Source organism: Misgurnus anguillicaudatus, chromosome 6, assembly GCF_027580225.2.
Source record: "Misgurnus anguillicaudatus chromosome 6, ASM2758022v2, whole genome shotgun sequence".
NCBI classification, from domain to species: Eukaryota; Metazoa; Chordata; class Actinopteri; order Cypriniformes; family Cobitidae; genus Misgurnus; species Misgurnus anguillicaudatus.
Genome location: NC_073342.2, coordinates 20,055,378 through 20,069,290, shown reverse-complemented (window position 1 = coordinate 20,069,290; position 13,913 = coordinate 20,055,378). Strand labels below are relative to the sequence as shown.

Below are 13,913 nucleotides of genomic sequence, written 5' to 3'. Positions count from 1 at the left end.
AGCTGCTATGCAATTGAGTCTGACGTTGTATATTTTACTCTAAAGTAAACGGTCAACTCCATGAGGAGAAATATCCAGAGGACGCTTTCCATATTACAAAAAAATTAATGAAAATGGTATGATTTCTTTAGTAGCTCACTCTCTGCCTGTGATAACTCGCGTGTCACATACACATTCAAATGTTGCGCACAATGCGCAGTCACTCATCTCGCAGTGGAAGTCAGTAAGCGAGTCCGTCGCCATAGCAACACAGCAGCACAGCTGAGAGCTAGCATGAGTCATCATCATTGTTTTGCATCACACTCATTGACTCGCGTCGAGCACAGATTGAATTTCAAAAGCACACAATTAACCCCGAGACAATAACTCGTGCACGCAGACAATGTTTTGATGTGATTAGAGCAGAGTTATCATGTTTAGCTCAATTGCTCAGGAAATGTTTATGTTAGTGCGATATGTGTTTTGGAGATACATGTATCAACATCTTTTACATCTATTATGCATTATAATTACCCCTTGCTGTGCATTGAAGTTAAAACTTGATGACACCACAAACAAATTAAAACATCAGATATTTTATTACGTAATAGAAGGATTCACTAAAATTAAATATTCTTTTTAAACTTTACACAGTAAACAATAGACATAAACAGCAGATTGTATACAGTTGAAAACATTCTTGATAGAGACTACTGGAGCTCATAAAATTAAGGCACATTTATTTAATCCCACCTTTTGCAGTATTAAGTACAATATTTAAAATAAAATTGTATTTAAAGCTCAAAATATAGTGCATCAAGAAAAAAAAATCAAATGATCAAAATCAAACCTCTATAAAATGTAAAAAATTGTAAAACATAAACTAAAAGGATAGTGGCATAATTAAATTGCACTTAAATATCACACTGTATCAACTGGCACTTTAAATCATTGGGACCTTAATCATTATACATTGTTTCATTTGCTCTTAAATCTCTATATGCACCTTTTGGCTTTACTTCGACTTGCATTACTGTGTGCAATGCATTGGTGTCGGATAACAATAATACAAAAATACCGAGACAATTACTATTATCCAAAATGCCGCTGTCTCTCTGCCACTGAATCTACAATCATAATTACTATCCGACTCCAGCAGGGTACATAAATACAGCAGAAGAGCTAATAACTGGTTTCACGGCTCTATTTGCTGACAGAGCGAGAGTTAAACTTCAGCTAAAGTGCCTCTGTAGTCAGTAGCAGCCTATTTGCAGCAGATAACTCATTAATGGTGATCCAAGATCACCTCCGTCCTATAGGCAAAGAATGCAAAACTGAAATAGGATCAGTGCGAAAAAATATACGGTAACCATGACGTCTACTCGCTGTTGAATCCGGAGTTTGACGAGGGCTCAGTTACAGATGGCGATGATGGTCCGGCACTGGATACCGTGCTGTCGGGACCACTGCTGTCTGCAAACACAAACCCACATACAAAACATATCCTTAAAAAAACGGAATGTTTTATAAACGGCTCTATTATTCACAAGCATTTATAAAACTGATATCTACTCTGCATTATCCTACATAAAGAGCCCTGTGGAACTTACAGCGAGGGAAATAAGTATTTGACACATCAGCATTTTTATCAGCAAAAGGATTTCTAAGTGGGCTATTGACACAAAATTTCCACCAGATATAGCCAAATATTGAATTCATACAAAGAAATCAGAACATTTAAGTATACAAGTTGAGTCATAATAAATAACGTGAAATGACACAGGGAATAAGTATTGAACACATGAAGAGAACAAGGTGCAAAATGTCATAAAAAAGCCCGATCTTCACCTGAAATCTGTCAGTATAGAAAAACCCTGCCCCTATCAGTACTATGGTACACAATGTTACCATAACAAGCATATTAATCTGAGATACTTTTTTCGTTCAGCATGTTTCTGCTTTCAAAAAACAAACTACAGTAAATGATTAAAAGAGACAGACGAAGCAAAGACTAACACAACCTAGATTTCCTTTAACTGAGCTGCTAAGGCTGAACATAAATCACCAAACTCTCAGAGGAAATTGTGTGCCAACAACAGTTCTCTAAATCGGAGAGCTAAAACCAAAAATAAGCTCAGACAACTTGAAAGATGAGTGCCTACTTTGAACCAAATTTAAGCCATAATTTCTTGTCCAATAAGAATGAAGGATTTAAGGGGGCTTTAAGCTAAATATGAATACATGTTTAGTATAACACAGCGTAGTGTACTTTAGTGTAATATTTAATAATGCCTTCCCAAAAAGTGCATTTGATTATCTAACATATGCTAACTTTGAATGACAGGTGATATGTTCAAGTAAACTCACACCAGAGAGGCCGGTCAGGTGGTTGGCTTGACTGTACCGGTGTGGACACAGGAGTCTCCGGACTTTCAACATCTATGGAGGGCTCGGCGTGTGATTCAAACATGGCAGACAGAGCTACAGAGATACAAAATTAACAAACGCACACAAAAAGTCACTCTCATATCATTTAAAACACTATATGAGTAATTAAAGGTGGAGTCCACGATGTTTGAAAGCCAATGTTGATATTTGAAATCACCTAAACAAACACGCCCCTACCCCAATAGAATCTGGACCTTCTTTTAAAAGACCCGCCCCACAGATACGCAACCCGACAAGGATGTCGGTTGGTAGACACGCTCCTTACTGCTGATTGGCTATAAGTGTGTTTTGGTTGTCGACCCGTCTCCTTTTCCAAAGCGTTTTTCAAACATCGTGGACTCCGCCTTTAATTCATAAGGGAAGAGAATGTGATGTATGATTTGTGAACTATTAAAGAGGACGTTTCACAAGCCTTTTAAGATGCCAAATAAATCTTTGCTGTCCCCAGAGTATATGTGAAGTTCTAGCTCTAAATACCCTATAGATCATTTATTATAACATGTGACACTTTGTAGGTGTGAGCAAAAATGTGTTGTTTTTGGGTGTGTCCTTAAATGCAAATGAGCTGATCTCTGCACTAAATGGCATTGCCGTGGTTGGATAGTGCAGATTAAGGGCAGGTTTAATCCCCTGACATCACAAGGGGAGCCAAATTTCAATTACCTGTTTTCACATGCTTGCAGAGAATGGTTTACCAAAACTAAGTTACCGGGTTGTTCTGTTTCACATTTTCTAGGTTGATACAAGCACCGGGGACCCAATTATAGCACTTAAACATGGAAAAATCAGATTTTCGTGATATGTCCCCTTTAATGAATCAAACTTGTTCAGGAAAGGTATATTAGCATTATATTTTGGATGAACTGTCCCTTTAACCAGATGGTGTGCATTGTAAATATGAGTGCGTGTGTGGGTCCGCTTACATTTCAGCCTCTTGAATTGTGTCTCGCTCCCATTTTTACACACTCCTGTGAGGAATTCGTCTACTTGCTTCAGAGACAGCGAGTTGTGCAGTGTCTCCAGTGGATAGATAGAGGGCACCATAGAGCAACCTTCAAACCCTGCAGCAGAGAAACACACACACAGATGGTCCAAAACACACTCCTCCTGGAACACCACTTTCAACGACAGCCGTCATTTCAATATCCCACGAACACTCAAGCACAGATGCATATCTTCTACTTCAACAAGCACTGAAGACTATGCCATCTCAGCTATGACAGCATCTAATGCTCAACAGCCATTGGGTATCCAAAACAGATCTTGTTGTGCAAGCATACAGTATGATATACGTACACACTTATACAACAACAAACACTTAATGAGTCTTGAATGTCACGGTAAAAATTTGCTTTTAGAAAAGAAAGGTACAAAAGCCGTGACTAGGATGGCTCATCTTAAAAAGGTACTCTTTGTATACCATTAAGGTACAGAGATATGTATACATTTGATGTACGAATATGCACTTTTTAGGTACAAAGATGTACTTTTTGAAAGGGTACGACCCCAGCGACAGCTTTTGTACTTTTTTTGAGAGTGTATCACTCTAAAGCTCTAAAAAGACTAGATGTCATATTTTGTGAATGTGAATGGAAATAGGCTATATGAAATATACACTCACCTAAAGGATTATTAGGAACACCATACTAATACTGTGCTTGACCCCCTTTCGCCTTCAGAACTGCCTTAATTCTATGTGGCATTAATTCAACAAGGTGCTGAAAGCATTCTTAAGAAATGTTGGCCCTTAATGATAGGATAGCATCTTGCAGTTGATGGAGATTTGTGGGATGCACATCCAGGGCACAAAGCTCCCGTTCCACCACATACCAAAGATGCTCTATTGGGTTGAGATCTGGTGACTGTGGGGGCCATTTTAGTACAGTGAACTCACTGTCATGTTCAAGAAACCAATTTGAAATGATTTGAGCTTTGTGACAAGGTGCATTATACAGCTGGAAGTAGCCATCAGAGGATGGGTACATGGTGGTCATAAAGGGATAGACATGGTCAGAAACAATGCTCAGGTAGGCCGTGGCATTTAAATGATGCCCAATTGGCACTAAGGGGCCCAAAGTGCCAAGAAAACATCCCCCACACCATTACACCATTGCATTAATGAGAAATTGAACAGATGTTCCTAATAATCCTTTAGTTGAGTGTAAGATGGTCAATATCGCAATCTATGGTTTGTAGTCATGGTCTACAAGAAATGTGTATTTGCAATATCAAATAAACAGTGAACTTTCATTCTTCTATTTTCATGCTTAGCCCTCAGACTATTTTCAATTACAGCATGTCAAACTTAATATTGCTCAGCCTTCATAATGGTAACCACACTATATGAAACCATTTTCTTGTTTGAATAACAAGTGCAAAACCCTACTAGATGACTTGATAACAAAAAATTCAGTTTGTGCATGGGTTTATGCTAGCGTTAAAGGTGCAGTGTGTAAATTTTAGCAGCATCTAGTGGTGAGGTTGCGAATTGCAATCAACGGCTCAGTCCACTGCTCACCCCTCGCTTTTGAAACGCATAGAGAAGCTACGGTAGCCGCCACCGGAAAAACATGTCATCATCGGAGACAACTTAGTAAACGTTTGTCCGTCACAAAATGGCGACTTCCATGTAAGGGGAACCTCTGTGTATGTAGATAAAAACGTCTCATTCTAAGGTAATAAACACATAACGGTTCATTATGAAAAGTCTTTATACACCCCTGATCATATAGTTTTGTATATTATTTTGCATTTCTGTCAAGAGATCCTTCTAAAAATTACACACTGCACCTTTAATGCAAACAAAGGATGGAAAAGGAGTTGTGTAAATCCAAAACAGTGCCTCTTAGTTTATTACTGGCCAAAACCAACAACTAAGTTTTGCAAGTAAATTCAACCTACTGTTTAAGTTTGTAGTTAAAGTAACAAATATATATGTTGATTTGCCAAAATGCCGCATTTTTTACAGTGCATGTAATGTCCAATAACTCTTTCCCCGCGATTGACGAGTTATCCTGTCAATTAAGAGAAAATATTTGTATCAAAAAAGTGTTACCGATGAATTTTTATGTTAATCTGCAATACCGCGATTATCCACCAGATGGCCAATTTATTAAAAAACCTGAAGCAAAAACGTTATTTACTCATTTTAAACTCTGTGTATGTTTTGATAATCTTTCTGAATCTGATCTCTAACAAAATTCCTACACAAAAATGCAATTATTTCAGCTTTTTGCTAAAAAAAATATTTTTAAAGAAAAAAAAACATTTAAGAGTTTATAAGCAGAGAAACACATATAGATAGGATGAAATGTTTTTTCCCCGTTTTGTTTTTGTTTGTTTGAAAGCAGAGGGTCTGTTCTTTCATTTGATACACTTGTATGTTTATATATTTTTAGAAGAAAATTGTCCTGGAAGGCATTTTGTAAAAAAATTCAACATTTCAAAAATGGCTGACGGGGAATGAGTTAAAGACACACAAAAATAGCTATATCTTCACAAAGATTTTTGCCATACTGTACCACAAGCTGTCAAGTTTTAAAAAAGGAGATAAAATGCATTATATTTCATTATCATCTAAAGCCATTTGGAGCTTGACAACCTGAGGTCACAATGAACTCTTATGTGTTGTCGTATCTGCATGAAGAATTTATTAAACTCCCTTTCTTGTGTTCCACTGAACAAACAGCCTGCGAGCGTGACAAAAAAAATTAAGTGAAGATTTTTCATGTTTTGTTGATCTGTTCCTTATAACTCCACTAATATAACATGTGTTAGGCTGACTTGTTTTGCATAGCAAATTAAGGTGACATGCTGTCTGGCCGCACCATATGGTCACATTTACAAGTAACTAAATGACTGTTATCAAATCCTGACGCGCCAGGACTCCGATTTAACAATTAAAAACTACAACCTTAATTTAGTTGTCACACAAGCGGTTATTGTACTTACTCTATGTAGGCATCAACATACAAGTAAGCAAGCTGTCTTCGCCAAGCCAAACGTACAGACATGCGATATTAAAAAGGAATATACAATACAGAACATTATAGAGAGGAGTTAGCAAGCAGAAAAAGCTCAATTAGCATAAAAAGAAGCAAACAAGTCATGAAATACAGTAGGAAACTGTAAAAATGTAGTTTAGATACAATAGAGAGGGTTTAAATTAGTACCTCAAAGATAAATATTGGTACCAAATGAATACATGCTAGGTTATTTTCAACCCAGCATTGGTTAAAATGAACCCAGAAAATGTATATACACACACACACACACACACACACACACACACACACACACACACACACACACACACACACCCTTCTATATCTGGCAAGAACCAGCCCTGTTTCAAAGTGTACATATCTGTAATTTTTTGTACATATAAGGACATTTTTAAAGGGTCCTGCCCCTAGAACGGAAGTTAGGCGGTAAAACATAAGAAAGTACCCAACAGAGAACAAGAAACGTTTGAGAGGAGGAATTCTGGGAGAGCGGGAAAAGAAAAGAGGAATGTGAAAGACTAAATAAAATTCCCCCAAACAAACACTTCACTTGCTAAAACCTATTTCTCATTCATAAATTAAAGAAGGTCTGTGAAAGTTTCTCTAATTAACAAAATGGAGAATATTGTCTTTAACACGATATTTGTAAAAATGAGTGCAATGAGTAACAGACTGTGAAGGTGTTAGAGCGGGAGAGAGGCATGAGGTAAGCGAGGAGGCGGGACAGAGTGGGCTGAAAATTCAAGCTGGGGCGAACAGAAAGAAGATGCGATGATGATGGAGGAGAAGAGGAGATCTGCGGTTCTTCTGTTTTAGCCCCTGCTGGTATGCTTTTCCCTGAATGACTCAGCAGTGTATAATTAATAACTCCAAATTAATGTCTTTACAGAGCCTACAACTATTTGCAGATGCAATTCAGTATGATTACAAGCCTGGTGTGGAGCAAATCAGAGAAGTGTTTGTTCTCAAAGCTGTTTGTTCTGTTAACATTAAATCTATGAAGTTTCACAGTGCATGCAATGCTATACAGTTTGAATGTACAGTATTAAAGGGATAGCACACCCAAAAATTTAAATTCTGTCATCATTTACTCACTCGCATGTTGTTACAAACCTGTATAAATGTGTTTGTTCTGATGAACACGAAGGAAGATTTTCTGAAGAATGTTTGAAACAACGCAGATTTGGGGCACCATTGACCTACATAGTAGGAAAAATAATACTATGGAAGTAAATAGTGCCCCAGATCTGATCATTTACGTGCTCCAAATATCTTCCTTTGTGTTTAACAGAACAAAGGACATTTTTTACTTGTTTGAATCAACTTGAGGGTAAATGATTTTCATTTTTGGGTTAACTACCCCTTTAACTCTTTCCCCGCCATTGACGAGATATCCGTCAATCAAGAGAAAACGCTTCCCCCGCCAATGACGAGTATTTCCGTCTTTCCGCAATACCGCTATTATCCACTAGGTGGCAACTGTTTAAAACCGGAAGTATTGCCCTATGGCAAGCTGCTGCATGTCCGTGTCTGTTTTAAAGATCGCTCTGAATGGGATCTCTATGAAAAGTCCGTCACAAAAATGGAATTATCTCTGCTTTTTGCTCAAAATGTGGTGTTTTTGCAGAAACCTACCCATATTCAAAAGCTGATTACAAAAGAAACGTAATGAAACGTTTTTTTTTTTTTTTTGAAAGCAGAGGGTCTGTTCTTTCATTTGGTATATTGTATGTATATATATTTGAAGAAGAACATTTTCTGGAAGGCATTAAACTTTTGTGAAAATCAAGAAAAACGCTGGCACTGGGTGGCAACTTTTTAAAAAAACGCTGGCGGTGAAAGAGTTAATACATTAGTGAAATAATTGGCACTTAAATAAAAAAAAATTACATATTGAGGGGGAACACTGGGTCCAAAACCACATACTGTACAGTACATAGTGAATGAGATGAAGTACCTACTTACTGACCGTTAATCAGTAGGAATCCTGGTAGTATGAATGCGATTTGGACGTACTACATCCGCCATTTTAATACATCACATGACATACGTTGTCATCATGTCATGTCATACCAGCGCAAATACAGCCACATCGCCGCTTTCCGCCATTTCCTAATATTACGACGCCTCTTCTTCTTCGTTGCATAAGTCATCTCCCTGGACATCATGGGATAGTGCAGTGTCCGTCGTATGCACACTTCAAAATCTAACAGGAAGTAGGAGGTCATCCGGGTACTTTTCGCATACTGTTTTTGGACATACTACTCGCCTCGCCTACTGCTTTTCGCCTACTATATAGTATGAAAGTAGGCGGATTCACTTTCGGACGCAGGAATGGTAATGGCTGGTTGGCTGGTCCCTCAAGGGGTGTTGGACTGTCACATGAAATAAACATAGTATGATCATTTCACTTTTCCCTAGGCTTCAATCGTTACTACATAAAATCCCCAACCTCATAAAACCTGATGAAACTAGATTCCCTGCAGGGATGTCCATATTAAAGGAATATTTGCTTCATGATGGTTCTTCACAAGTACTAAGATTTGTTTCATGAGAAAAATACATTACATCTTGGAGATATTTATGGTTGCTTGGTTAAAAATGGAAGATGGATACAGAGATCTAAAACTTTGAAATGAAAATCTCTATTATAAGTCAATGCTTTATAAACGCTTGATACAAAACGGCAGCATCTTCCTGCCAGATGAACAGAATAAGAGAAATTGTTTTGATCATCATGAGCAAAATGTTTCATCACATGGTACTGTAAAACTAATGTTAAAGGAACGGTTTACCCTAAGATGAAAATTCTGTCATTTCCTATTTCCATTATTTCCTAAATTACTGTATTCCTAAACCTTTCATCAAATGAAACCTGTGCGAGTTTTTGGATCTCTCCTGTGAAACACACAATTCGTTTGTTTATAGCAGATTGTCCCAGCTGCTGTTTCCATATAATACAAGTGAATGGCCATTAGTTACAGAATACTGTAGTTTGTGCATTGTATGGTTTCAGAAAACTTAGAATACACACCATGACTTCCTCCTATGGACTACTATGCTATTGTGATGCCTATTTGAAACTTGACAGCCTCTGAACCCCCATCCACTTTTACTGTATTGAAGAAAGCAATGTTGATGTTCTTCAAAACATCTTTTGTATTCAACACATGAACAGACCTTCTTGGTAAACTATCCTTAAAGGGGTCATGAACTGTCTTATTATATTATTGCGTACTGTTCTCTGTGGTCCACTAATAGTGTGTTAAAAAGACTTTTACCAGAAAACGTCGTAATTATTAAAGCGTAACTAAACCCCTGGTCAGAGTCTGACTCCACCCACTGACAATATTTGAAAAATGCAAGAAAAGTGGGCAGATCCCAAGGAGATAGAGGGGACGAACTAAGTGTGTGGTGAGATCGTAACAAGGGCGTGGTGATCTTGAACCTGCTTATGTCAACATCAACATAATGCCAACATCCAATAGGAAAATTCAACTGCAGTAGCCACCGTTCAACCTGAAGAGGGCAGCACTCAGACGTTTTTACACCATATATTGTAGTATTGAAACACTTTATATCCAAATGTCAAAAAACTTACTAAAATCAATGAACAGCACTAATAAAGCCCCATTCTTACAGATCATTAACTAAAAAAAGTTAGTTTAGGGTTTAGTTACGCTTTAAGCAATACATTTTTTAAAACACTGCAGTGTGTCGCATAGAGAACCTTCATAACCTGAAAACCATGCACACCAGGGGAAAACAATCCATCCGTCTCCACCGACCCCGCATCCACCTGTTTTTCGAACGCGGAAGTAAGTGATGGGACATATTTCCTTTCCGGTCCTAGACTTCCGTTTTAATAGCCGTCCAGTAGGAAACAGTGTAGTGGGAGCACACATAAATCCTTTAAACAGTTAATATTTACTACACCTGCCATGTATGAACCAATGTGAGGATGAAATAAAGAAGTGGCTTGATATATGAAGATATATTCAATCATTTTGTGTTGTTGATCGGAGGTGACGGGTCTTCAATGCGCAAATATAAAAGCAGAGACACACCAGTATCTTTACAATGGGAAGATTGTCGAGTGTTTGTACATAAAATTTAACAAGACTTTGTGTTTTTAACTTTTCAGGGGCTGGTTTAAAATGTCACAACTGTCCCTCTGGTGTGAAGTTTTTTTTTAAAACGGCAATTTTAATGGACTTGTTTATGGTGACACGTCGAGCTTCACGCGGTCCGACACAGTCAGCAGTATCATTCAACACATTGTAAGTTAATTGAAAAAAAAACATAATAAACATATTAAACTATTACATGTATTGAGTATTGTTTCCTTTTTATGAAAATATTATTAAATCGCTTCTGACGCACTAGGTGGAGACATGAGCTTATGAAATTATTTGCTTACTTTTTAAAGTATTTGCTTTATCATTTAAAACATAACAAAAGTATGCTCAAACACATTACAAACTATTATAAACATTAACTAAGCAAATTATGTTGTATATATTCTGAACTGTAATCGCATTTGTAATAATATATAGTAACAGAATAAATAAATCAGCTGAATCAGCATATTTTTATCAGCATAATATTAGTTGTTTTTAAAAATTAAAACAATAATTTAAAATTATTGTATTTATTGTTTACTGGTAGTTTCTATGAAAGGTTTTACTGGATGGATTTGTAAATACAGACCATGATTGCATGTGGGCCACATACACATTCAGTTTTTGTGCATGGGGTTAAAAAAATGTTTTGTAGAGATTTACTGCGTTTGTATCAGCTATTATGGCGACCCCTAACTGCACAAATTATGTCGGTCTTCTTGAATTTCATAATAAACATTAAACAGACAGTCAAAACGGCACACTTGTGGCCTTCGCAATAGACTACCATTAGCTTTAGTGGCTCACCGGAAGTCATAAACGCCCACTGGAGGTAAACGTAGTCGCGATCCACTTTTGTGTCTTTAAACGCTCGTTTTTTTGGGGTCGACAGTTTATAAAAACGTATTTCTGTATTTTTTAGCTTGTTAACTGTCACATAGCAGCTTTTATGCATTATTCAGTTTTTTGTTATAAGCCAGAAATGACAAGGAGGCATCCTCTCGCAATACAAAGTCAATGGAGACGGATGGATTGTTTTCCCCCCGGGTGGGCGTGGTTTTCAAATTAGCATAACTGCACTCTGCCCTAAAAAAGACTTGGAAGTAACCGCCCACTGCTATTATAAAAACAGAGCGCAGTTATGCAAATTTGAAAACCACGCCCACCGGGGGAAAACAGTCTAACCACTTCCATTGACTTTGTATTGCGAGAGGCTGCCTCCCTGTCATTTCTGGCTCACAACAAAAAACAGAACAATGCCCAAAAGCCGCTGTGTGACAAGATGCACAGCCAACAAGCCAAAGAACCCAGAAATAAGTTCTTATAAGCTGTCGAGCCGTAAAACCCAGTCTTTAAGGAGAAAAAAGTGGATTGCCGACTACGTTTCCATCTAGTGGGCGCAGTTCTAATAATAGTAGTACTATGAAAAGTTGCCATTTCCATTTTTGTGTCTTTAAACACTCATTTTTTGGGGTCGACAGCTTATAAAAACGTATCTCTGGGCTTTTGGCTTACCAGCTGCACATATTGCCACACAGCAGCTTTTAGGCATTATTCTGTTTTTTGTTATAAGCCAGAAATGACAAGGAGGCAGCCCCCCGCAACACAACGTCAATGGAGACGAATTTATTTGTTTTCCCACGGTGGGCGTGGCTCTCAGGTTATGGCGCGTTGTGCTCTATTGGGTAACAGTGTTGTATATGTAAACAGTTTCAATGTCCCCTGTATGTGTTGAATTGCACATTGTATTCATTTATAAAGGTGTAGAAATTCTCTGCAGAGGCGGTCTTTCACATTACTATGACATAACTTTTCAAAATGAGTCATATTTTGACCTTGGTTCAAATAAAGGTATTATGTTTTAAAACGCACAGGGTATTTTTATAGTATAGCGTCCTCTTAACTGTTAAAAAATCAAGAAGAATTCGAATTTTCAGTTCATGACCCCTTTAAATCCCCCATTACCAGTGGGTGACAAAGCCAGGCTATGATTGGCATGCAAAATTAAGCACAGTTCCAATTAACTGCAAAAGAGTTGATTACAAAAACAGCATACATTTATGAACAATGATATACTGTATAAAGATGTCCACTGATCATCCACCAGATGTACTAAAGGAAGTGTTTTTCTGCACAAATTTAAGAGAAAAGTGCTCACGCATTTTCATGAATCAGTGCACAATGATTTTCCACACAAACAACAATATATCAAGAAAGATATATTGGGTAAAAACCCATGCAAAGTGCCAATCAGAAGGAAGAATGAATTAAGATGGGTGTGTCTTGTGAGAAATTATTTAAAACAGGTGAGGACAAAATTAACCTCTTAGATTCACAACGGGGCTAAATTACAAATGCTACAACCGCAGAGGGCAATGGGCATGCAAAGACAAGGTCAAAAAACATGGACTCAGAAACTCCGGACATACCGTTAGTCGGATGCCTGGCATACGACACAGAAAACCGCTTTACTGCCGGCATAGACAGCAGCTCTATGGGGAAAAAAAGAGGCACGCGGAGTTACTAATGTCACGGTGCCCCTCTCCTCATAGGTTTATCCTGAAAATGAATTCAGCCTCACGAAAAGCAACCAGCATTTATATTCCATCCTCACATCTGCCAAACTGTTCCCAGAATTCCTAGTGCTAGATTGTCTTTTTGGGTGTGACAGCATGACATGGCAGTATTTTGGGTGAAATTTCAAATGTTTTAAATGAAACACCAATCCATCTCTGAGACACAGTGACACCCTGTGGAAAAAATCTGCTAATGCTACTAACAAAGCAGCTTTGATTTCATAGTACAAGCAAAATGATTATATTTGATGTAAACAATCAATGCAGATTTTTGTCAGGATGTTAAAATATTAACTTTTGCATTAAACAAATCACTAGTTTGGAAGATCAGGCCAAAGAATATGAGCAAATAAATCATCTATAAAATGTAAAGCTGTAATCCATAAATATCCGGGGGGTAAAAATGATCGAAAACGAGTTTGCACCTTTCATCTTTGCCTTAATTTCGGCACATTCGTTGACAGAGAGAAAAAGGTTACGGATTGCAGCTTTAAGATCTAAGAATTTTTTGCACATTTTGGTGCGGTTTCCCGAACAGGGTTTAGATTAATCCAGGACTAGGCCTTAGTTATTTTAGGAAATTTAAATAGTTTTTACCAACAAACCTTACAAAAAACTATACTGGTGTGCATCTTGAGACAAAACAATGGTACTGATATATGTTAAAAAATATGTCAGTGCAAGGTGTTTTGAAATTAGAGCAGCTCAAACATGCATTTTAGTCCGGGACTACGATCAACCCTGTCCGGGAAACCACTCCTTATATTCTTAATGTAGCAAAGATC

At 37.6% G+C, this 13,913-nt stretch overlaps 1 protein-coding gene across 19 annotated transcripts in view; it reads right to left on the bottom strand.

Annotated features, from left to right (window-relative positions):
- Window positions 1–559: 559 nt before the first annotated feature.
- The window catches only part of ppip5k1b (diphosphoinositol pentakisphosphate kinase 1b), a 59,340-nt gene continuing 45,986 nt past the window's right edge, over window positions 560–13,913 (bottom strand). For 11 of the 19 annotated variants that reach the window (XM_073868703.1, XM_073868702.1, XM_073868700.1 and 8 more), the window contains 4 exons: window positions 12,982–13,044; window positions 3,351–3,488; window positions 2,347–2,460; window positions 560–1,452 (listed from right to left, as the gene is read on the bottom strand). In XM_073868703.1, coding sequence (XP_073724804.1) covers window positions 1,358–1,452; window positions 2,347–2,460; window positions 3,351–3,488; window positions 12,982–13,044 — 410 coding nt within the window. In that variant the 3' untranslated portion in view covers window positions 560–1,357. Of the gene's footprint in view, window positions 1,453–2,346; window positions 2,461–3,350; window positions 3,489–6,378; window positions 6,411–12,981; window positions 13,045–13,913 lie in introns of those variants that run through there. The other 8 variants (XM_073868705.1, XM_073868707.1, XM_073868709.1 and 5 more) reach the window with 2 other exon arrangements.